Genomic DNA, 21,709 nt, shown 5'->3' on the forward strand with positions numbered 1-21,709 from the left:
CCTGGGTGGCTCAGTTGGTTAAAGCAACTGCCTTCGGCTCAGGTCATGATCCTGGAGTCCCGGGATGGAGTCCTGCATAGGGCTCCCTGCTCAGCGAGGAGCCTGCTTCTCCCTCTGACCCTCCCCCCTCCCATGTACTCTCTCTCATTCTCGCTCTCTCAAATAAATAAATAAATCTTAAAAAAAAAAAAGAACCCCATCTACAGATGATTGTGAATGGAAATAATCAGGCAAAGACTTCTCTTCACACTTAGAAGACACAGTTTAGCAACAGTCTCAAAGTTTAATTAGGGTTATGTGTATGGAGGGGGGTAGGCTTCGTTATAGTTTAAACTACCCTTTCTCTGCTTATTCTCTAGCATATTCTCCTAGAGGGTACTGCAGGGTGCTGTAATCACCATGTGCAGCATGTTGGGGTCAGCCCTCCTGGGTGTCATACAGCAGAATCTTTCTTTAATCCACTTGGGACCTTAGAGACATCTAGGGGGAATGGTCAAGTCCCCGCAGGATCTCAGGCAAGACTCTGTGCACACAGACATACGTTTCTGACACACTGGTCTCATACCACCAAATCGGGATGGCTTTCCAAATCCACTGGGTTTAGAAACCATTTCCTGATCTACCACTAAAAAGGGCTGGCTGACTGCAGAACCCCAGTGCCTGTAAGGAAAGGGAAAAAATAAAAATCTTAGCCAAGCCCCCACAATCACTGCTTTACTCTATCTTCTCTCAAGTTGCTTTCCTAAAGCAAAGGACCAAATGTTGATTTCTCTACAGATTCCTACGTGTCTCTTACACGTAGACAGCTTTAAAGGGGGGAGGGGGGAACATCCCCAAAAGGGAAGGGGGAGAGAACAGAATCTTTCAGTTTCCTGCTTGGAGATATCTTGTCGTTGATGATGCTAGCCCAAATCTCCATCCCCTCTCCCCCTTTTTTGAAATATGGACAAAAAAGCTGAAAGTGTTTTCCGTTTCATCAAAGAACATATATTACTTTAGTGGCTCGGTAAAATGTTGGTTTTATGCCCACCCCTTTTCAATCTGCCCATGTCTGAGGTGCTCCGGGAAGACGCACAATCGTGAGCAGCTTACGACACTCAGTGAGCAGTAGGTGCCTGTGCAAGCTCGAGCCGCACACTGCCTGGCGGAGGAAGGAGCCCGGGCGCCGCTCCCCGCTCCCCGCGCCGCCGCCCGCACCTCCCCGCAAAGCATGAGCGAGCCCGCTCTCCGCAGCCGCCCCGGGCGCGAATGGCAGGCGGTCTCCGCGGAGTAAAAGGTGGCGCCGGTCAGCGGTCCTTTCCAATGACGGACATTAACCAGACTGTCAAATCCAGGGGAGTCGTGAGCCCCGAGTTTGGAGTTTTTTTCTCCACAACGTCACAGTCCGAACTGCAGAGGGAAAGGACGGCGGCAGGAAGGCGAAGCCCGGCGCCGGCACGTAGTTGGGAAACTTGCGGGTCCTAGAAGTCGCCTCCCCGCCTCGCCAGCCGCCCTTGCAGCCCAGAGCCGAGCAGCAAAGTGAGACATTGTGCGCCTGCCAGATCCGCCGGCCGCGGACCGGGGCTGCCTCGGAAACACAGAGGGGTCTTCTCTCGCCCTGCATATAATTAGCCTGCACACAAAGGGAGCAGCTGAATGGAGGTTGTCACTCTCTGGAAAAGGGTGGGTAAGACACTTTTTAATTAAATTCTTTCCCGAAGATTTTTTTTTCCTCCCTTTTCTTTGCTGCAGCATCTAACATGGACCAAATCACCATCTCTTTGATCTTTCCGTGGCTGTGAACTTTCTATGCTGCCCAGCTTTCTGCATGCTTAGAGGTGAACGTGTGGCTTTGGGGAGGGGGGTCCTTCTTTATTTCAATATATTTATTTGATTTTGCCCTTTTCTCCCCCTCCCCCGCTCCCCCTCCCTTGGAATAAAATATGATGTAGATTTCTGACCGAGCGCTTCCAATGGACATTCTCCAGCCTCTCTGGAAAGATTCTCGCTAATGGATTTCCTGCTGCTCGATCTCTGTCTATACTGGCTGCTGAGGAGGCCCTCGGGGGTGGTCTTGTGTCTGCTGGGGGCCTGCTTTCAGATGCTGCCCGCCGCCCCCAGCGGGTGCCCGCAGCTGTGCCGGTGCGAGGGGCGGCTGCTGTACTGCGAGGCGCTCAACCTCACCGAGGCGCCCCACAACCTGTCCGGCCTGCTGGGCTTGTCCCTGCGCTACAACAGCCTCTCGGAGCTGCGCGCCGGCCAGTTCACGGGGTTAATGCAGCTCACGTGGCTCTATCTGGATCACAATCACATCTGCTCCGTGCAGGGGGACGCCTTTCAGAAACTGCGCCGAGTTAAGGAACTCACACTGAGTTCCAACCAGATCACCCAACTGGCCAACACCACCTTCCGGCCCATGCCCAACCTGCGCAGCGTGGACCTCTCGTACAACAAGCTGCAGGCGCTGGCGCCCGACCTCTTCCATGGGCTGCGGAAGCTCACCACGCTGCACATGCGGTCCAACGCTATCCAGTTCGTGCCGGTGCGCATCTTCCAGGACTGCCGCAGCCTCAAGTTTCTTGACATCGGATACAATCAGCTCAAGAGTCTGGCGCGCAACTCTTTCGCCGGCTTGTTCAAGCTCACCGAGCTGCACCTGGAGCACAACGATTTGGTCAAGGTGAACTTCGCCCACTTCCCGCGTCTCATCTCCCTGCACTCCCTCTGCCTGAAGAGGAACAAGGTGGCCATTGTGGTTAGCTCGCTGGACTGGGTTTGGAACCTGGAGAAAATGGACCTGTCGGGCAACGAGATCGAGTACATGGAGCCCCATGTGTTCGAGACCGTGCCGCACCTACAGTCTCTGCAGCTGGACTCCAACCGCCTCACCTACATCGAGCCCCGGATCCTCAACTCCTGGAAATCGCTGACGAGCATCACCCTGGCCGGGAACCTATGGGACTGTGGGCGCAACGTGTGCGCCCTGGCCTCATGGCTCAGCAGCTTCCAGGGGCGCTACGATGGCAACTTGCAGTGCGCCAGCCCGGAATACGCGCAGGGCGAGGACGTCCTAGACGCTGTGTACGCCTTCCACCTGTGCGAGGATGGGGCCGAGCCCACCAGCGGCCACCTGCTCTCAGCCGTCACCAACCACAGTGACCTGGGGCTCCCGGCCAGCCCGGCCACCACGCTCGCTGACGGCAGGGAGGGGCAGCTCGACGGCACGCACGAGCCGGCTACCGTGGCTCTCCCGGGCGGCGAGCACGCCGAGAACGCCGTGCAGATCCACAAGGTGGTCACAGGCACCATGGCCCTCATCTTCTCCTTCCTCATCGTGGTCCTGGTGCTCTATGTCTCCTGGAAGTGTTTCCCAGCCAGCCTCAGGCAGCTCAGACAGTGCTTTGTCACGCAGCGCAGGAAGCAAAAGCAGAAACAGACCATGCATCAGATGGCTGCCATGTCTGCCCAGGAATACTACGTTGATTACAAACCGAACCACATTGAAGGAGCCCTGGTGATCATCAATGAGTATGGATCCTGTACCTGCCACCAGCAGCCCGCAAGGGAATGCGAGGTGTGATTGTCCCAGGGGCTCTCAAACCCTGCGCTACCAAATACGCCTGGGCACCTGGGGCGGCCGGCCAGCGCCAGGCTGGAGTCTCTCCTAGTCTGTGCTCTGATAAGCTCCTTGACTGAAACTGTACGGGGATATCTCCCAGAGACTTGACATTTTAGCTTTATTGTGTCTTAAAAACAAAAACGAAATAAAACACAACAAAAACCCCGCCCCACAACCTTCAGGACAGTCTTATCTTAAATTTCATATGAGAACTCCTTCCTTCCTTTGAAGATCTGTCCATATTCAGGAATCTGAGAGTGTAAAAAGGTACCAATCATTGATTTTTTTTTTTTTTTGTAAACTAAAATGTTTAAAATAAAATAGCATTTACAGTTTTTACAGACTGGTGTAACCTAAATGAACTGTTACCTGTGTTAAAAGAGAAGCAACAGTTAAAATGTCCTTCCCGTGTGTGTGTGTGTGTGTGTGTGTATGGGGGGCGGGGGGAGAGGGTGCAGTGGCCAGAGAGAAAATCCAGAAATTCAGGAGCATAGCAGTCAGACTCAATTTGAAATACTAAGAAGGACAAATAAAGCTCCTCAGGTTGATTTAGCCCCTCATGACTAATGACTGGGGGGAAAAGCAAGACCTTTCATATTATTTTTAGGGGAGTGCGATACACTCACTGTAATGCAAGTGAAAGGGAAGTGAGGACTGAGCCTCACTGCCCAGCCCTGAAGGCAGAGATCATTACAAATAGCTTTTAAGAGGCAGTGTCAGACAGTTTGTCCTGTGAACAAGAAACATCTTTGCACTTAATACAACCATCTTTCAGATAAATTCAAAATCTCACCCCCAAATGCCACTAGCTCCTAATTCTCCTATGCCTTTGATTCACCAGAGTGGTAGCATTTGTGCCCTTTGCCGGACTCTCCCAAGTGAAAGAGAGACCCTCAGCTCCTGTTCACCACAATCTGACTGAGGGGAAGAAGGGGAATAAGGCAGAATACAAGTGTTGGCCGCACGTTGCGAAGACTGCAGCAAGCTTGGGCTCTGGGCAGTGACAGCACACTCCTAGTTACTTTGGGGAAGAGTGAGAAAAATCCTACCTCAGGTTGAATGCCTAGTGGGTAATGACTGATAGCAGGAGACTTTAGGGGCAGACTTGATACAGAAGCGATGGGGGTGGGGTGGGACAGGGGAAGATCACCATTTGATCCTGTGTTCAAGTATTACGGAGATGGGAATAATTTGTTAGCCCAGAACAGAAAAGCTGCCTCTTTTCAGATTGCCCTTTTGTATAATGTCTGTGTTGTTTTACTTTTTTTTTTTTTTTTACTTTTTTTTCTGTATTGGGATCAATGATTGCTTTCTCCCACCCTTCACAGGTTTTCCCGTCCATCATTGAAATTTAGGTTGTTTACTGAACTAAATTAAAGAGTAGTAGCGGTTGGTGGGTGTGGGGCAGGGAAGGAGGGAGGAGTGCTGTGTGTTGGATGGGAGGGGTCCTTCACTCGCTAACACTTTAAGCAAATGTATGATGGAAATAAATGGAGATGGAGAGCAAATGGTGAATACTGAACCGATACCCATGCCCAGAAGTCTTTTTCAAACTCAGGTGCTTACTCTTCTGAAAGATTCTATAGCCTGACATGTTTCTTTCTTTTTCTCTTTTTCTCTCTTTCTCTCTCTTTCTTTCTCTTTCTTTCTTTCTTCCTTTCTTCCTTCCTTTCTTTCTTTCTTTCTTTCTTTCTTTCTTTCTTTCTTTCTTTCTTTCTTTCTTTCTTTCTCTTCCTTCCTTCCTTCCCTTCCCTCCCTTCCCTTCTTTTTTTTTTTTAAGCGAGACATTCAAATAGTAGGGAGAGGGAAGGGGGAAACACACACACACACACACACACAGGCCACCATCTCCCAAATGCAAATGCCTCTAGCCACCTACCTAAAGAGGAAAAATCAGCTGTCTGAAATGCAGAATATCATCACCAGGAGGTTTACTTAGGCTGAATATTGGTAGTAGGTTTCTCTTCTACCTATGGAGAAATCCATTTGCCTAATAATACTGCATGTAAGAGGCTCTTTCTAGAGAAATACTTTGCAAATGGCTCTAAGATGTTAAACCTTGGGAGTAGAGTTTAACAACTCTCTCTCTGTCTCACACACACACACACACACACACAGGCACGCACATGCACCCTAGCTCATTTCTCCTGACCAGAAAATTTCATCTTCTTTGTTTCTAATTAAAACATGACATTATGACATACACCATGCTCATATCATCTTTTTAGGTGAGAAGAGAGGTGCTTTATTTGATAACTTTGAGGAGAAGGTTTTGGATTCAGACTATGCATGACAATTTGGGGCTGCCGTTTTAAATAGCATATCCCTCAGGGGGCAGGGGTAGTAGGAACAAGGTTTGCTTAGGGGTGTGCCATCTGTAATTGAATTCCAATAAAGAGATCTCCTCTAGAAGACAACATACCCTTTTTTAGAAAAAAAAAAAATTCCCAAATTGTGGCAATTGAAGGAAAGTTCCTTGGATTCCATTGATTTAATCTCATAGGAAGACTACTGGAATCCAGTGCCAAAGGCTACTTCTAGCTTGGTGCATTAAGACCTGTGTTGGTGTGCTAATAGGGAAAGCTTCCAGAAGCAAATCCTTTCTGGCAAACATCAGAGCCATAGGTCCCCCCTACCCCCAGAAATATAGATATTGGAGACTGTAGAGTTTATCTCCTATACCCAAGACCTTTTTTTCTTTCATTCTTCTTTTTTCATTGTGGTCATGAGAAATAGCCAGAGAATAATTGTGCCTTGTTTTATGCTCCTGGAAACCCCCACCCCCAAATGACTAAATATCACATATGTAGAATTTAAGTCCACGTACATCTAAAGAAAAATCATTGTAAAGAGGAATCTGCAATCTGGCAACTGGAGAGAAAATGCTGGCGATAGAAAACTCTGTTCTTACTCTGTGTGTCTGTATATCTCTGCATTGTGTGTCTTTGTAGCAAATATGTTCTCTACACAAACAGGAATGTAGCTCACACCATTTTATGCTCATGCACCTCTTGCTTTAGAGAAGGACAGGGGGCAGGGAAAGGCAAGAATAAGGGAAATCTGTAGTTTTAACTAAGGTTTTGTGACACTTGAAATCTCTTCTTTCACAAATTAATTTATCTTTAAGCTTCAAGAAACTTGCTCTGACCCCTCCAAGGGAACTACTGAGCATTTAAAAGAGAATCTCCTCTTTAAAGGTGTAGCACCTTTTTTATGTGTTCTTCCCACAGAGGGTGCTAATATCGTTATCCTGTGCTATCTGAAAAGAATTTAAGTCCACAATTCATGTCTCTTCCTGGGCATTGTGATGGATTAACCCCCATTTGCAGTACCTTCCCAGGGGATTAAAGTTCAGCCATGGCATAGAGGTTTTTTTTCAAATATTTATATGAAAAAAAGTCCTTTCTGATGACAAATGACACTCTCACACCAGTCTTAGCCCCAAGTAGTCTTTTAGGTTGTGCCAGAGGGAGCAGGTTAAAGAATACCTATCCTTTGGCCTTCATTTAGAGAAAAAGCAGCCCCTGATACTCAGACTTTAGCCATGATGGTTAAGAACACCAGTCCCAAGCACACCCCACGCTCCCAAGACTACAAGTTGCCATCACAAAGAAGATTATTCCAGTAAAAGGAAACCTTTTTTAAAATCCATTTTTTATATTCTCCCAAGCGCCTCAAAGTATTAGAGTACCTTACATTTCCTTCCTGCCTGCAGGAAGGCAGACATTTGGTATGACTTAGCATCAACAACACATTTCTGAGTATGTGTAAATAATTAGAGGGGCAAATGCCACGTGTTTTTCCTCTCCAGTTTCGTAAGCAACTGCACACAGATCACGGGAGGGCTCAGGAGCCGCCTGTGTTTTTGGTTATGTTAACTGACTTGTTATCAAGTTTGGTGCCTATTCTATCTGGCATCGCCACATAGAAGGGGACATGGTGGGTCACATATTCTGGTAAAATAAAAGGCATCGGATACCTCTCTCACAGAGAACATTATCAAAAGGCCAGAATGTATATCTTTTTTGGAGAATGGGTATTATAATGTTGCAGGGTAGTCAAAATAAGCATCCATTATCTCCCCTAGATGGGCGGTTATGTTGGTTGATTTGGGTTTTGTCATTGATGGAATGACAAATAATGAGGAGTTAGCAGGAATATGACTATTAAACAGGCGCCTGAAATACATTTTAAGAGAAGTTTAGGGACACACACACACATTTTACATACATAACACAGATATAAGCATACACACATGCATATATTGTTGTATTCATATAACCACATGTAGAGCCATACACAGGATTACATGACATAACTATTTTCCAGCATTAATTGCCCTCCTACTTTCTTCTTCCATGATCAAACTGTTCCTCAAGAAAGGACCTGATAAAATCAATCACAATTAAAGTGTAAAGGTGGCTGATGGTATTTTCAGGCATCAGTGAACGACTTGGTAGATGCTTTGCAGGCTGGGGGATCTTTTGAGCTCCTCTTGCTGTAGGACAGTGTAAGCCTGCTACCTACTGGTAAGAGCCAGCAAATGGCAATGCATTCTTTTGATAGTAACTTCCTAACTAATAAGTTCCATCTCAAGGTTAGGAAACATATTTCTCCATTAAAAATATTCTACTCTGATTTTTTCCCAGGGATCCAAGCAGCAAAATTCTTAACTTGTGACTGGGCACCATCTTCTGGCCTTCCTCAGTAGACCCAGTTTCCAAAGGTCTCTGGTTTTTTTGCTCAGAGGCTATGGCCTGGCCACTACATCCTTAAGGTTTAGTCAGAGATGTAAACGAGATGGAGGGAATAAAATTTATTGAGTATGGGAGCCTTTGCCTAAATCTTGATATGTGAGCGATATAGGAAGAACCTGAGGTGTAGAGACGTTCAGTGCTTTGTGCGAAGTCACCCAGCTCGTAACAGGGAGGAGCACTGGTATTCAGGTCCGGTGGCCTTTTCACTATATATACCCTATCTCTGTTTCCTTGAATAGTTGCTCCCTTCCATCCCTCCACCCAACAGAGCCCAAGTTGAGCCTGGACACTGGGCACATGGTCACATGTTCTTGTTGGATGATGTAGGTACAATGTTCGAGTCTAGGAATTTTCACAATGACTTCGCTTGCTCTCATCTCTGTTAACCGGCTAATGCAAGACTCTGCCAACAGAGGATACCTCTCCCAGGCTTCCAGAAACAGAACCATCCAGTTAATCATCCAGTCCAAACTCTATCCAGAGGATTTTAGACACAGGGAGTAAGGTATAGGCATCCATCCATATATTTTTGTTGAGGATTTGTTCACATTTTTTTCTTGGTCATTAAAAGGACTATGTCTCTATGGTTGTCAACCAGGGGCAAATCTGCCACCCACTCAACAACTGGTAATGTCTAGAAACATTTTATTTTCACGCATGGTGGTAGGGCCTACTGGCATCTAGTGGGTAGAGGTCATGGATCCTGCTAAACATCCTACAATGCACAAGAAAGCCCCCTCACAAATAATGGTTTGTTCCAAACTCTCAAGAGTGCTGAGGTTAAGAATCTCTCCTCCATGGTATAAAGTAATGAGGTTGTCTAAACCAACATATTATGCTCCAGCTTTGCATGGAGTAGCCTTTCTGATGAGTTAAGTTTTGGTTCACCCAGATTTATTCTCTTTTAGTCTTCCTCTCTCTTGCCAGAAAACTGAAAGTCTAAATTAAAAACCCTCAGGTTGGTTGCTAATCAGCAAGAGGACCTGTAGTTAGCACATGCTTCTCAGAGAACATATGGCAAAACTTAAATTAACTGGGACGAAACTTGTCAGAACCCTCAATTGACCTACTTTTTCTTAGCAATACCTCATTTAGGAAACAGAAAAAAAAAAATCAAGTTAACAGTGGATATTTACTTAACAAGAAGGAAAATGAGAAACATGATATTTCTTCCAGAAGATGTTTGGAAGTCTGAACAAATTCAGCTGACCTGCTCGTGCTTTCTCCTTCTCCAACCAAGCCTGGAATGTCTCTGAGGTGGGAATGGGTTTCCCTGTAAAAAAATCAATGTGCTTTTTGTCTAGTGAGTAGGGTGGACATATTCTTAATCAGGGAAATGATCACAGACCTTAGAAACAGGATGGTCTAGAGACGCAGGCATCACAAACTGAAATGCATTTGGGGGCCAGGCAAAGCAACACAGGTAAATGAAGTTTATAGGCATATGACATTATGAGGAATTTGGAGAGTTCAGTTAAAAACAAGGCAATTCACATTTGACTGGCCCTGGTTAATCACAACACTTCTGCAGGCCAGGTCAAGTGACTGCTCTGGAAATTCAGGGTCCAGAACTCAAGAGCCGTGCCCTTTAAACCTGGTGGTGTTACTCACATGCCGTGGGTTCATCTGGTGATCATCTTACTGGGCTAAGTCTCTGTCTCTTTGCCTTGAGGTGGATTCATCCAGGTATTCGCTAAGAACCCTTCCAGTTCTGGCCTCCTATCCTACCACATTTCCCAACAATAAAACATGAAACAAAAGTGGCTTTCAAGCTAGTGTCACTTAAACAGAAAATTAAAACTCCCATTCCCCAGATATTCTGATTCAGCAGGCTTGCCTACATATGAATGAAAAAAGGTAGATAAAAAAATCATAGAGACAAGGGCTTCAGAGAGGAGGTGGGGATGCTGGAAAACAGATGAGAAAGCACAAGCAGGTGTGGGTGGGAAAATAGGGTTTTCAGAATGTGCAGTAAGAGATAAAAGGAAATCCTAGCAAGGACTCACTCACACTCACCCACACGTGAGACCAGAGGCTTAGGAATGTACTCTGAAGCAGGCCCAATAAAAAAAAAAAAAAGCTGATGAATGCCACTGGGTAGGGGTGGGGTGGGGGCTGAGAATGGGGGTGGGGGCAGGTAGGGAAGCAGTATGGAAAAATATCTGTACAGGGCTCCTAAAATAACTTACTATATTATACGCAGTTACAATGAATACTGGAGTTCAGAGCCCTTTTGTAACATGAGAAGAGGTGGGAGGGAAAGAAAGAGGGAGAGATGGGAGAAAAGTAAAAGGCCAGGTGAGCAGAGGTGGGGGAGGGGAGGGAGGGGGGAAAAAGAGAGCAAGAGGGAATTACATTGCTCAAATAATCATCCTAAGTAGCTGTAATACACCAACTCAACTCCTTAGTCATTTCTTTCTTTATGCTGGTCTACCACGTTGGCTATTCTCTTCTTCCTAATGTGATGCTGGGAAGCCATTTCTCCCCTACTTGATGAGAAAAAATAAGTCATTGTCTAGCTGCATCCTCCCTTCTCTTGCTCAGCCAGGGGAAAGCTGCACATGGGAACCACCGGGGAGCTTGAATGAACACGGGTGCCTTGGGTCCTTCCCCAAGAGATTCTGATTTAATTGATCTGGAGTATGGCTTTGGTGAGGAGATTTTTTAAAGCTTCCCAGGTGATTCCAAAGGTCAGCCAAGGTTGACAAGCACCGAGCTAGAGGATCACAAGTGTCACAACAGGTGCAGCTCAGTGACTGTCCCCACCCACAGGTCTGACTGCAGCTCTTTACACACGGTGGCTGGTGGCTGGGCGGGACAGAGTCATTGCCAAGTGAGGAGTTCCCACCTTGACTCCACTTGGTGGGGCTGATATTAGGAGAAAGATGTGTAAGCATAGATGGACTTGTAATTTGTCCCTGAGCACTCCATAATTTACAAAGTACTGTTTACAATTAATTATTCTATTTGCTTTAATTCCCTCAACAATCTCACAAGGCAGACACAAACTTGTCCCATTTTTTTTTTTTTTTTTTTTTTAAGACAAGAAGATTCCAATGGGAAGAGGTTAAGCAGCTTGCACAAGGTCAAGGCTACTGCCAGGCCTGACACCCAGAATCACCTCTTCTACATTCTGTGCCCTTCCCCTTCCAATGCTTCCCTTTCCTTCCCTGCTTGAGATATCAATCAATAAGTCTTCCAGGAAGAGTCCTGGAGAACACATTGCACACATGGTTCTCTTGCACCCTCTCCTTCTCCTGTTGGAGTCCAGCAATGACAAGGTTTGGCATCAGAGTTGCCCCACTGCCCCTTTGGTGCCCCCACCCCTGCCCATGCCTGACATTCTTTTCTTTGCCCCAGGAGCCTCTATGATGCCTCAGAGACATCCAAATAGATGCCAACTCTTTCCAAATACCCCAGAACAAAAGTTCCCTTTCCACTAGACCACTGCCGTCCACTCCTTTGCTACTAATGCTTTACAGAATGTGAAAACTAAGTCCCAGTAAAAAATTGATGGATGGTGATAATTGTGTGTGTGTGTGTGTGTGTGTGCATGCACGTGCGCATGCTTAAAAAAAGGATCTTTGGGGGAAATAACAAAGAAATTGCTCCAATGTTAGAACTTCAGGTGCTGAAGCAGCTGGGTGATGTATATTTGGACAAGAGATCCTCCCTTGTTCCCCTCATATGAAACAACACAGACCATTGCTCATGTGTAAGACCAGGTCTGCCAATAGTTTAAGGGCTTAAAATAAAGCAAGGATAAAGACTGAATCTTGTAGCATACTTTGTCTCCTTAAACCAGTATTTTCTTTAAAAATCATGTATTGTTAGGTGTTCACCATCAGTGTGTTTATCTTCAATGAAGAATTCTGAATACTGCAAACTACGTGCGGCAGGGACCTCCATCTCAGAGATATGGTAAGCATCCCTGGAGAAAAGGGAGAAGGCTCAGTCAGTGGCAAGCGAGAGCTGCATTAGTCTGCCACAGAAAGGTCCAAAAAAGTCAAGTTATACACAATTAATGGAACGGTGCAACAATGTGTCCCCAAATGGCCAAGGCAATCCTGTCACTTGTCTCTCAGCTGCAGAACAACCATGCACTGTATGATTTTGTCTCTGCTCCACAGTGATTGCATTTGTGGGAAAATCCATATTTCCCTGCAACTGAGTCTGCGTATGTGTTGTGTGTGTTTTATTCTAAGAATAATGGTCCTTTTTGGAATTCAGCCTCACTCCTTTGCTTGCCGTCCAGGTCATTTTTATCTGAGTTTCTCATATTGATCCTATTTTGCACACTATTTCAAAAATCATAAAGGTCCAAAAAGAAAAGAATAAACATGCTCTAGGGAAAAAGAGTCTTGAGAAACCACACTGTAACTGAAATGGAACTAAAGGTAACATATCACTCAGATTTTTAAATTCTAACTCTATTGGTCAACTCATTCAATCAAAGTAGCCCAACGTTCCCTGTGTAGGGATTAAGTAAATATGTGTTGAGTGAACAACAGAACAATTTAACTCGAAGAAGAGGCCTTAGCAAGAGGACTGTGTGACGAATTTAGACTCACCAGATTTACCATGAATGTGTGCAGAAGAGACCTCCATTTCATCCTGTTCCATGTAACGAAAGGTGACCATCCCCCTGGGAAGTGCTTATTAAAATATTTTCCTTACTAGGTGCCTGGCAACCTGCTAAGTCTTTAACATCTTCTCAGTTAAACCCTGCAATAAACCTTCACCCCTCCTTGTCCAGAGAAGTATTAATATCCTCATTTTACAGATGAGTAAACTGAGGTTTAGAGAGGTTCAGTGACTTGCCCAAGGTCACTTACATCAGAGCATGTCAAGCACTTGACTCTGGACACAAAATGCCTGGGTTCAAATCCTGGCTGAGTGAGTTTGGCAAGTTACTTAACCTTTCTGATCCTCAGTTCCTTCATCTAGAAAATGGAGACAGGATTGTTTTGGGAATTAAATAAGTTAGTATTGAGAATTAAATAAATAAGTTATTCTTTGTAAAGTGCTTAGAACAGTGCCTGGTACATGGTAGGTGCTAGATAAGGATGGTGTTTTTTTTGTTGTTGTTTTGTTTTGTTTGCTTTATATTATTTTATATTGTTAATAAAAGATAAATAAAACAAGGTCACGCGGCCAGGCAGGACTGTTCTACTCCAAAGCCATGCTCCCCGCTTTCTCTTCTGTGATAAGATGATATACAAAACTTTGAGTTTCTGAAAGCATTGGGTTTGAAAGGAAAAGATAAGGAGGCAGAAGATGGAGTCTGAAGGCCTTTTTTCATAGATTTGCTACTGGCTCAGGCCTCGGCCTCTACACTCATGTTTGACTTTGATCTGGTTGTGAACTGGCTTCGCTTTGCCACTGAGGGCTGGCAGCCCTGGTGGATGTACCCACCTCTGCAAGATGTGCATGCGTGTGCATGCCCCTCTGTGTTGCCGTGCAGGTGTGGCAACATCCAGTTTCCCCGTGAGCTGAAGGCTGATGGCCAGCGTGGTTCTTAGGAGTCTTTGACGATATAGCAAAACTCATTTCTACATCAGAGCTGTTTGCTCTGTGTACTCAATTCCTGAAGGTAGAAAGCTGCTACACGGCTTGCAACTGTTATCCAGCTCCCAAACTCTTATTTAATACCAGCAATATTAAATCATACTGGCCCCCGGGACACTGCGCATACATCTTCAGCTGTAACAGATTTGCTGGTGTTTATTTAAAGATGTTTTTTCTCTGTGTACTAACAGCTACAGTTTGATGTTGCTCAAGCAAATGTAACGAAAGGAGACACATCTGAGGTGGACTCTCTTCTGGGAGAGGAGCTCATGTGTCAAGAGGCTGAATATAAGTTGGCCCCGGGGCAGGTCCGTGCTACCTGTCCAGGCCTTTTTTTTTCTCAAGGGTAGTAGTGATTTTTTGGCTTTCCTTTTAGTTGTCCCATTTAGTAGGCAGGGTGTGGAGTTAAGGGGGGCGGGGAGTAGGAGTCATTTCCAATACATTCTTCTTTACTGTTGCTTATCAGCAGGTAAAATGGTGAATTCATCAAATTTCCCCCAAGGAGAGGTTCCACCCTCCTTAGAGAACTACCCAACACCACCGACAGGGACTAGGTTTGGTCAGAGGGGATGCACTATTTTGTATCCAGGGAATTTACACTGAGAGGTGACTCTGTTTTAAACCACTGCCCGTTCCTTGTGTTTCATTCATAGAATGGTTCGAGAATGCTCTGCCCCTGCTTTGGACAGGCATTATTGGGCATACTCTGGCTAAAGTGAAGCCCCAACACATGAATCTATATTGCAAGGAAAGAGATAGCTACTGGGAAATTGAGGACCACCTTCTGTTTGCTGACTTGTTTGTTTTCTTTCTTCCCATCTCCCCTCCCTGCCAGTCTCCCTCCCTCCCTTCCCTTCCTTCTTCCTTCCTTCTTCCTCATTCACTTCTTTCTCTTCCCTCTTTTTTTTTAAACTGAATTCATAGTAATGAGTTACACTATGCATTCCCAGTGGGGGCAATATTGAACCAAGGTGGTAAAGACTGGTTCTTGAGAGGGTTAAAAAAAAATCTTACCCATATGTATTCAGCACAGGTATATATATCATACAGAGTACACAAACAGATGCACAATAAATGTGTGGTATTAAAATTTCAGAGAGGGCAACTGGGAAAAAATGTGTAAAAAATCTCTTTAGTAGAAGATAATGAAAAAAACCAGTTTGAGAAACACTGAGATAGACAATGATTAACATGGGGAAGAGACAATAGTAAAAGGTTAAAGCATTACGGCAGGTCACCATTTGAAGACTTTGAGACGGTCAAAGGAGGTCTGGGTTTTTGACAGTGAAAACTAGAATTCAGAGATTATTTGAACAGCAGCATATAATTTGGGAACTTGGTCTTATCAGCCCCTCCTGCATCAACACCGCCCAGAGTTGTCTTTATTTGGAGGCTTTATGATATATTAGGGGGGAAAATGGGTATGGAATTAACAGACAGAATCCTGGTCCTGGCTCTGCCATTTACTGACGTAGATAAATCACCTTTTCTGAACTTCAGTTCCCTTGTCTATAAAATTCAGAAAATAATCCACACTCAGCCTGTTTCACCAGAATCTGGTAAGGATTAAAGGAGATAATGTAAGTGACAATTTCAAATGCTTTGAGGTACTATGCAAAGATATAAGCAGTGGGCAGAAGAAGAGGGTGGTGACATGTGGGTGGCCACCCACACAGTGTGACTTTAGAGGGCCACGTTTCAAACTCTCCTCCAGAGACACTAACATCCCTGCTAGTCACTGCTCTGAATTGAGTCCTTCCTGGCTCCTCTGTCTAGAGCATATGTAGCGGAGAGGCAACTAAACTGTTTACTCCTTGAGGGATGGACCCTCATTTCACTTGACTTTGTCCCTCATCATGTGGCACAGGGTCTGACCAAATGGCCTTTGGGCAGGTCATTTTTTTCACCTCTATGAAACTTGGTGTCCACATCTATAAAATGGACATACATTTGGTTTCCTTGCAGGTTCTTGGGAAGAGTATCAGGGATCTTGTGCGTTGTGCCCGCCACATGCTGGTGGATAGTGAATTCTCAAGTAATGTTTGTTCCCAACCTGCATCACCAATGTAGAGTTACACCGTGTGTTTATGCAAATAGACTTGGGGAGGATTGAAAGGCATCAGGAACAGCTAGTTTCTGGAAATGGATTCTGAAAAGGGGCTCTACGAGGTTAATTTAAAGAGAACATTACATTAGTAATGTAAAAATTTTCTCCATAGAGGGGAAGGCTGGAGTATAAATTAGCAACTACAGTAAGCGGGAAGAAGGAGAGACAGCACCTTCTCTATTAAAATCAGCTGGAATACTTAGTTAAGAAGGAGGTTACAAAGATCCCCGTCACAGTGATGCTCCAAGACTTGTCTCAGGGAATTTCCTTGTGTGTGTGTGTGTGTGTGTGTGTGTGTTTCAATGCAATGGTTCTTCCCAGATCTGTCACCAGATTCAACCCCCCAGTCCTCTTTTCCTGAGCATGCCTCTCCTCAGCAGCATATACCTACTCCATCTCCAGAGACCTTTGATTGAGACTTCTGCTAGAAGGTGGAGGCAGAAGTCAATCTTGGTTCCGTTATAATCACTTACCGCCTCATATGACTGCCATCAAAAGTGCACGTGCTGCTTCTCCGAGCCCTCATGCACAGCTGACTTCTCTGGTCCCATATCTGTGGGCTGGGGACACTCAGTGCTCCTGGACCCCAGGCCAAGCAGCCCTGAACTGCAGCAAAATCCAGCAACACATTCAGCAGCCTGCTGGGCTCTGCGGGTTCACCCAGGGCTACCAACCCCAAAGAACGGGGATGCAAGCAGATGGGAAAGAGGGAGAGGGTCTGTTTGTGTTTTTATTTTTTACCAGGCTCAGCTCTTTGGGAAAAAGAAAAGAAGAATCGTGCTTGGAGCTGGTGCCCTGCCAAGCTCCCTCCCCTCCCTTGCTAGTCCAAGCACTCCACCGTCTGTGCAGACTGCATAACAGCAATTTCTGGAGACACGGGAAAAAGTCTGGGCCAGTCCAGAGGCTGTGGATTCCGGGTCTCTGTTTGGTGGGGTTTTAGGGCTTTTATGTTTCACCTTAATTCTTTTAAAAGCTGCCGGCTTTTTGAAACACATCTGTTATCAACAGCTTCTGTTTGTAAAATGAGACCAAGGTAGCCTCTCTAGAGAAATCCCTGAATCTTCTCTGTAGTTCAGTGCTTCCACTGACAGTTTGGCTCACAGAGTACAACTGTGGTAAATATTACAGCATGTTAATAAAAATCAGATAAAACACCTAGGGATCTTTTTTTCCCCCCAAATTTTGCTTTGCTCACTACTAAAGTTTATCTTGACAGAAAATTTACTTCTCTGATCCACATCATTTCCCAAAGCAATTTTCCAACAGCAAACATAAATTTCTGGTGATCGCGAAGAGGTTTTCAATCCCTATGCTAAGGAGGCCACGGGGTTTCAACTATTTGTCTCACCTTCAGGTAAATATCCCTCATTCCTGACACCATCACTGGGGGGACCCTGGGCAGCAACTAGGGCAAAAGCCTTAAGATGAGCCTGTAGGTTTCCAACATAAACAGGCTTGGTGGAGGAGATGCTTTGAGTGTCAAGACTGAATCCTGAGGTGATTAAGTCATTAAGAAAATAATTGCCTAAACCCACACAGCTGTGTCCTCAAAGGGGCTGAAGCACTAAGTAAATGCAATGAATGCCTTTATATTGCACTGAACTTTGACCTGGTTAACACAGATTACATATAAATGTATAAATTCTTATCAGAGCTGTGAGTGGAGCATACATCACGAGATAAAATCTGTGCCCTTCTTTATGTGGCATTGTGCTTTATATTGCTTCAGCCTTCAGGACTCTGGGGATCAGTGTCCTCATCCTTCTCTTCTTCCTCCTCCTTCTCCTCATCATCATTACTTTTGGTTCACACAGATCTAGTACCACTGGAGTAGGTTTTGACTGCGTACACCGTGAGTCTCCTTTGCAATGCTATTTGCAAAAAAATAGAATTTGGTCTCTGGATCTTACTAGGTGGAATCACATAAAGTAATATAGGTGACAGCAATTTTTAAGTTGTCAGTTTTGGTGAAAACATAAGGCACTGTTACGGGTCTTCCTGGTTTGTCCGAACCAATCCACAGGAGCCTGAAGTCATTTCTATCTTCCTCCCTATGCCCCTGCCTTCTCTCTCCTCTCCTTCCTCTTCTACTCATTCAAATTTGCACCATGATGCAACATCCAATTCGAGTTCTAAAGACACCTATGAAGCTTTTCCCAATGGCTTCAGCTCACTGTGGTTCTTCCTCTTGCCACCAGAAGGTGTTAAAACACTCATAGACCTTAGCACCCATGCTTGTCAGTGTGGACTGCCCCAGGATATCTTCTTTTCATTGTGTATATTACTAAGTTACTTATGCACCAGGCATATATTTCTTCCATCACGCACCATTCTTGGTCAGGGGACAACTCACTCGAATCAATTCCCTTCAGTTAGTTTCGAGGCACCATGAGTGAAGCAAAGACAGCAGGACATGGCCCTGCTCTCGAAGAGTTTACAGACCAATAGCACAGGTACAACGTCCATACATACGATGACAACCAAGGGCAGGAAATGATGCATACTACAGTGTATAAAAGTCCCCTGAGTACACAGCAAAAAGGAAGGGCTTTCCAGATTCAGGGACTTGGGGAGAGGGCTTGAAAAAGAAGGTGAACTATGTACTGTGTCTAGGGAGGTGGGTGGGATTTGACAGGCAGAACGGAAAGAGGCTATCAAGAAAACAATCCACAACATGCAATAGCCCAGAGGCCGACAAGTGAAAGGGAAGCATTGGCCAAATGCACTGGCAAGGTGCTCAACAGCATGCTATGATTTTATTTTTTTTTTAAGATTTTATTTATTTATTTGAGAGAGAGAGTGAGAGAGAGAAAGAGCACAAGAGGGGGGAGCGGGAGAGGGAGAAGCAGACTCCCTGCTGAGCAGGGAGCCCGATGTGGGACTCGATCCCGGGACTCCAGGATCGTGACCTGAGCCGAAGGCAGTTGCTTAACCAACTGAGCCACCCAGGCGCCCTATGATTTGATTTTTTTTTTAAGATTTTATTTATTTATTTGAGAGAGAGAATGAGAGAGAGAGAGCACGAGAGGGAAGAGGGTCAGAGGGAGAAGCAGACCCCCCGCCGAGCAGGGAGCCCGATGCGGGACTCGATCCCGGGACTCCAGGATCGTGACCTGAGCTGAAGGCAGTCGTTTAACCAACTGAGCCACCCAGGCGCCCCTGATTTGATTTTTATAAATAGATACTTAATCAGCAAGACAATCTAGAATGCAATTTTGTAATGTTGTGATGTTCCATTTCAATAAGGAATGTATCCTATTTAAAAACAGGATGGGTTAGTGGGAAGACAACTAACAACTTTTCTATCGCTCCTCTATACTAATTGTTAGAAGGAGAAGAGTGCAGGGGGAGTGGTTTCTAAGGCCTCCTGAGGGGAGGTCTTGCAGAATCGTCTCATAGGTTATTAAAGAGAAGGAAGTACTTGAAAGGGGTCACCTGGCAGCATTGTACCATCTAAAGTTAGGCCTCCTTAACTCCCTAATAAGACAGCTTGTTATTTGTTATTTCTCTCATCTTCTTAAAAAAAAAAAAAAAAAAAAAAACCTCTTTATTTTTTATATATATATTTTTTAAGATTTTATTTATTTGACAGAGGGAGCACAAGCAGGGGAAACAGCAGGCAGAGGAGAGGGAGAGGGAGAAGCAGGCCTCACACGGGGCTCCATCCCAGGACCCTGGGATCATGACCTGAGCCGAAGGCAGACGCTTAACCGACTGAGACACCCAGGTGCCCCAGAACTCTTTATTAAGACATTAAAATCATCCAGTAAGAACTAAATTCAGTCCCACTGAATTTACAATGCCCCTTGCTATAACTGCTGTTGAAGCAGGAAGGCAGAATGCCTTCCACTTGTGTTGTCATGAATAAAATTATTCTGCTCACACTAACTGTGCCATGGGCAGGGAAACTGAGATAATGCAAGCACAAATGCCTGGCATGCTGCCTAGAATCTATCACTTGATGGTTATGAATGGCCGGCTATCCCCTCCCCCCCACCTTGTCCCCTTCTCTTTCGTTCCTAATCCTTCCTTTCCCTCCCCTCTCCTTTGCCTCCCCTCTTCTGTTCTTTCTTCTTATTAAATATTCATTATATGCAGAGGATAGAGAAATGGCTAGCTGCTTCTCCAGCTCTAGGAGGGCACAAGGACGCACTTTCCAGCTTCCCCCAGCTGCAGTGCAGTGGGGTGGTCAAGGGGAAGCATATACAACCTGTCATCATCTACTGTAACTTGTGCCATGCCATAGAAGTGAGTACTTTCCTAGCCTATCAAACAATATTCATTGAAAACAACTCAAATACTTAAAATTTCACTTCTCAGATTACATTTGTAAGGTTATTCCCTTTGCCAAGTTTATCTCATACTTGCTCTTTGATTCTTTATGCCCACAGACACTAATGTACACTCCTTAGAAAATGACTTCTTAAAACCCTTTAATGACACATTTCAGTAATTTCAGCCCCTATCTCAAGCCCTCCTGCTTAAAGCCAATTTGTGTATTTCAGATTAAAACCATTTGTAAGATGCTTATTCCTGCCTCTCTCTCATTCTTTATATGCCCAAAGACTGATTTGGAATATCACTTCGGCTTGATTCCCATAGGTTCAGAAGCTGCCCTTATCATGAGCTCCAATGACTTCACCTCCAGAAGTGAATCACTTAATAGTCTTGCGTCCAACATGCTGGATGGACTTAGTCTTTGAATTTCTGATGAGCTCATAACCCTGGCCTGGGCCTTAACAAAGTACTGTCTTAACAATGCAGATCCCATGCAAGCACCCAGGGACATTTCTGAATATAACTTGTGTATAAGTAATCTCTGGTCACCCTGGGGATCCCAAATCCCTTTGGATCAATGGAGCCAAGAGGCAGCATTTCAGCTAATAGCCAATAGCATTTTATGGCTCTCTTGAGAAGGCAAAGAGAAATGATGGTATTTCCAAGCAGCATTTCAAAGAGAAACCCTTTGAGGGGGGAAACAACTTACCAAAGGAAATAAACAATACTTAGTGTTCACTGAATGCCTTTCAAATATATCTGAGAATCCTTTGCCAATAAAAATTTGCTGTCTGTTTCAAAGGGTAAAAGACAAAAGAAAAGGAGAAGGTTAGCACAAGATTATGCAAGACCCAGGGTTAGGCACTCCACCGGTGGGTGAAGTAGCCCTATCCCTGAAATATTTTATCTAAATGTATGCTTCCCTGCAGGGCTCAAATCAAGGGCAGGTGCTTATGTTTTGGTTGTATTACCTAAGGCTCTAGAACTTACGGTGATATGTATACCCCCGCCTATACACTGACCTCCCCAGGGTGGTAGGTGGACAACTGAGTAGCACAAAGTCGCAGTGGACAAAGCTGTCGACTGGAGGCGAAGACCTGGGACCACCCCCAGTGTTGCCTCTAACACAGCTGGGTATCTCTGAGCAGTGAAAACTTTCAGGTACTTCCAGCTTCCTGGGAGCATGGGCTGGCGCCAGTAATCATAATCTCTGATTTGTTTTGTACTTTAGAGTTACAAAGTGCTGCAGCTAACACATATGATCCCATTTGATCAGCTCAGCAAAGAGGTAAAGAGAAGAAAAGAAAACAAATATTGTTTGAAATCACACAAGGAGACAGGTCCTAACCTTGGCCTTTATGTCATTTACTCCTTATAACAATAGCACTCAGGGAGGTATTC

At 45.1% G+C, this 21,709-nt stretch overlaps 2 protein-coding genes across 7 annotated transcripts in view; one reads left to right on the forward strand and one right to left on the reverse strand.

Moving 5' to 3' along the window:
* Window positions 1-21,709, reverse strand: part of CTNNA2 (catenin alpha 2) — a 957,367-nt gene that overhangs the window by 362,419 nt on the left and 573,239 nt on the right. The window lies entirely within an intron of this gene.
* On the forward strand, window positions 1,361-3,891 carry LRRTM1 (leucine rich repeat transmembrane neuronal 1). The gene is made up of 2 exons (XM_035001193.1): window positions 1,361-1,662; window positions 1,932-3,891. The coding sequence occupies exon 2, from the start codon at window positions 1,991-1,993 to the stop codon at window positions 3,557-3,559; it is 1,569 nt and encodes a 522-aa protein (XP_034857084.1). The 5' UTR covers window positions 1,361-1,662; window positions 1,932-1,990; the 3' UTR covers window positions 3,560-3,891.

Source organism: Mirounga leonina, unplaced genomic scaffold (genome assembly GCF_011800145.1).
Source record: "Mirounga leonina isolate KUSES-001 unplaced genomic scaffold, KU_Mleo_1.0 Mir_125, whole genome shotgun sequence".
Classification (NCBI taxonomy): Eukaryota; Metazoa; Chordata; class Mammalia; order Carnivora; family Phocidae; genus Mirounga; species Mirounga leonina.